Source organism: Terrapene carolina, unplaced genomic scaffold (genome assembly GCF_002925995.2).
Source record: "Terrapene carolina triunguis isolate 2854851 unplaced genomic scaffold, T_m_triunguis-2.0 Scaffold22611, whole genome shotgun sequence".
Taxonomy (NCBI): Eukaryota; Metazoa; Chordata; order Testudines; family Emydidae; genus Terrapene; species Terrapene triunguis.
The window spans coordinates 1-3,591 of NW_020686962.1; the positions used below are offsets into that span (position 1 = coordinate 1).

Below are 3,591 nucleotides of genomic sequence, written 5' to 3' on the forward strand. Positions count from 1 at the left end.
CACTCACAGGCGGCATCGGCTGGTTGCATTTGCACTTAAAACGGCGCTGGTGCTTGTGGGCTCGCGTGTGCAGCGAGCTTTATTGCACACGGGGCAGCGGCGGCAATTGTTCATCGCACTGCGCGCGCAGACAAGCCCCGATCGCTACGTTGGACGCGCATAATAAAGCACAAACTGCCGGGCGGCTGGCTGCTTGTGCAAAAGCGGCCGCGGGGGCGTGCGGGGGGGGGGGGGGGGGCCCCTGGGGCCCCCCCCCCCCCCCCCACCGCACCCCGTCTCCGGCCGGTGCAAAGAGCCCGGTCCGGGCACCAGCGAGCCGCGCCCCCGCCCGGGATGGAGGTGCAGAAGGAAGCCCAGCGCATCATGACCCTGTCGGTGTGGAAGATGTACAACTCCCGCCTGCAACGCGGCGGCCTGCGACTGCACCGGAGCCTGCAGCTCTCGCTGGTCATGCGGAGCGCCCGGGAGGTCTATCTCTCGGCCAAGCTGGAGGAGGACGAGGAGGGGCGGCTGGGGCCGCAGCCCTGCCTGGGGGAGGAAGGGGCCGGCCAGCCCCCACTGCCGCCCGCCGCTGCCTCCCCAGGCCCGCCGGCGCCGGAGGAGCGGGCAGCCCCCGTGGCCCGTGGAAACGCCCCGCGCGCCGTCGATCCGGAGCCCATGGAGACGCAGGACAGTAGCGGGGACTTGCCCCCGGCGGCTCCAGCGCCCGGGGCCGGCCGGCGGCCGGCGCGGGGGGTTTCGTTGCCGCCCCCGGGCAAAGCCAGCAGGAAACGGCGGAGCAGCAGCTTGGACAAGCCGGGGGCCGCCGAGGCCGGGCTGGTGCCCACCAAGAAGGCCCGGCTGGAGGCGGAGGAGGAGGAGGGCGAGCGGCAGCCGCAGGGACAGGACGGCCCCTTCCCCAGCCTGGCCAAGGTCTTGCAGACCCGCTTCTCCGGGATGCTGCGGGGCGGCCCGCCCAAGGGCCCCGAGCCCACGCCGGGCTGCCGGCCCGGGGACGGGGTGCTCAGCATACTGGTCCGAGCCGTGGTGGCCTTTTAAATCCCCTTCCCCGCCGCTCGGGGGGACTCGTGGCTGGGGGACCTGCCCCGCGGCGCGCAGCGGCTCGCTCGGCTCCTGGCGGGAGCCATGGGGCAGGAGGGGGGGGTCGCTTTTGGGGGCGCAGCCCCCCTCTCCCTGGCGGAGGGGGGGCGGGAGCCGGCCGTGCCTCCCGGGGCGGGAGAGAGACACACGGAGGCCGGGCACGGAGCGAGAGGACAGCGGGAGGAAGATCGGACTTTCCCCTCCCCACCCTGCTGGGTCCAGGGGGGAGGCGAGACAAAAGGATCCGCCGGAGCTGGGACCGAGAGACGCCGCCGCTTTGTGTGTGGGCGGGGGCGGGAGGGGGGGGCACTTTGGCCCAATTTCAGGCTGGGGAAGAGAGACTCGCAAACCGGCCCGAGATTTCCTGGCCGCTCCTCACTGAGAGATGGTTTATTTTTGTGTAGAGAAATGCTATATCCTGACCTGGGATCCACTGGTGCTATTCCATAACCCCAACCCTCGGGGGTGGGGGGGGGGGTTGTGGTTTTTTTTGTAACTTAAAACTTTGGCCTCCTCCTCCTTGTTGGTCTGTGTCCTTGTGATGGCAGAATGTTTGCTGGGGGGGCGGCAGACAGTGGGCTGCAGACCTGGGGGCCAGATGCGAGCTAAAGGGGTTTCCAAGAGAGCCACAGGGCCCAGAAATAGTCAAGAAAGGGATTTTCTGTGTTGGGAGGGAGGGCTGGCTTTCTCTAGCCCGCCTCCCACGCTTGGTTCTCCAGCACCCGCAGAAAATGGGGTGATGGTGGAAGATGGGTGTCCTGCTTACTCGATTTCTTTCCTCAGGGGTACTTTTTAAAAGTTTTGTTTTTGTTTTCAAGAGGCCTTTTTTCTTTAACCAAGGATAAGCTCTCAAACCAGGATTCATTAAGGAAACTCCCCCCCCCCCCTTCCACCAGGCCTACCAGCTATGACACACCACTCATATGACCAGTCATTGCATCACACTGGGTCTAGAAGGGCCGCAGGGAATTTCCTGCTCAGACCGCCTGTCGACTTGTGTGTGTGTGTGGAGCTGGTTTTTCAAGGTGTGGGTGGGGTGTGTGTCAGCCTGACTCATTTAACCCTCTAAAGGAGAACTGAGACGAGGCTGCCTTGTGCTGCTGGCTCTTAAAAGGAAAAAAAAAAATCAAATAAAGGTTTAAAAAAAAAAAAACCCCTACGAAAGTCACAGACTCAGGAGGGTTTTTATTTCCTCTTCAGTCTGGGGGTGGTGGAGGGAAGTTTCTTTTACTCCAAGTTTTGAGTTCATTGAACTAATCAGTGTAAGATTATTAAACTTCTTGGTCTGAATTGCTGAAGATCAAAAGAGAAGAGGGTTTGAGAAGGGGAGAATTCCTGGTCACCCACCGTCACCCTGGAATCTTCAAAGGAAAATTGACATGTTCAAATCCCCTTGTAAAACACTGAGAATTAGCCATCTCTTCCTGTTGTCATGGCGAGTGGGTCTAAGATCTACCCCCCCACATACGCACACCACTGTCTTGTTTCAAATCAGATGCCCCTCAAGTTCTCTTCGAATCTAAGGAGAGGAGGGACATACCAGTCTGTGTTTGTGAATGTCGTGATGGCTTCACGTCCTACCTAGGAACAAAAATCATTCTTTGCTTCCTGAATTTGCTAGTTGCCTGCAGAGGAAACTAGTGAATGGATTAAAACAACCAGGAAAAAACCCTACACAGTTGAGACATTTCTTTTTCAGTGTTACCCATGTGTCTTGAATGCTTGTAATTTATATCTGTAGTTCCATTTTTTTTATTGTCTTGGGGGGAAAAACGGCATGGACTGGGCTTTCCTCCTCTATGGTGTCGTTAATTCTTTTTTTTTGTTAAATAAAAACCGTTTGTGAAACTGGTGAAGTTGTTGCACTCTGCGTTTGTCATTAAAATGGGAAATGGGGGTTTTTTTTTTTTTTTTTTTTTTTTTTTAAAGGCCTGGCTAAATTTAGTGGCAGGCTTTTTTGGTTTGGCCTGTTCCAGGCTGGACAGGTTCAGCTGCCACGGCTGTCGGGCCTTGAGCAGAAATGAGATGGGCTCCTAACCCCGCTCGAATGAGGCTGGCTGTGAATCCCGTTCATGACAGTAGGACCCAGGTGCTGTACACAGTAGAGGATCCACCGTGGAAGGAGTCTGATTCCATTGGTCCAGCCAGCATCCACCCCCTTACTCTCCCTCCCCCTGAGTCTTGGCCTCTATATCCCTTTGTGATCTCCCCTCCCCACCCCCCTGGCCTGTTGGGTGACCCCACAGCAGGGTGACAGAAATATCAAGTTGTGTAACAGTGCCCTTGGGTTGTGGTGGGAGTGTCAACAGGAGAGGTTTAAATGGCCTAGTAACTCCAGACTTGGAACTGGTTAGAAATATTCCCCTATAAACATGGGAAACTTGCCAACGGGGGGGGGGGGGGGGGGGGGGGGAGTTAAAACTATTGAGGTTGGGGGAGGGGTTGGTTCTGTGTCCCCGGAAACAGCTGGGCTGCGAGGGGATTATCACAGCGAGATAAAATGGATCTTTT

The 3,591-nt window shown here is 58.0% G+C and overlaps 1 protein-coding gene across 1 annotated transcript; it reads left to right on the top strand.

Annotated features, from left to right (window-relative positions):
- Nucleotides 1–250: 250 nt before the first annotated feature.
- On the top strand, nucleotides 251–1,373 carry LOC113408713 (immediate early response gene 2 protein-like). Its single transcript, XM_026662096.2, has one exon. The coding sequence runs from the start codon at nucleotides 334–336 to the stop codon at nucleotides 1,036–1,038; it is 705 nt and encodes a 234-aa protein (XP_026517881.1). The 5' UTR covers nucleotides 251–333; the 3' UTR covers nucleotides 1,039–1,373.
- Nucleotides 1,374–3,591: the final 2,218 nt, after the last annotated feature.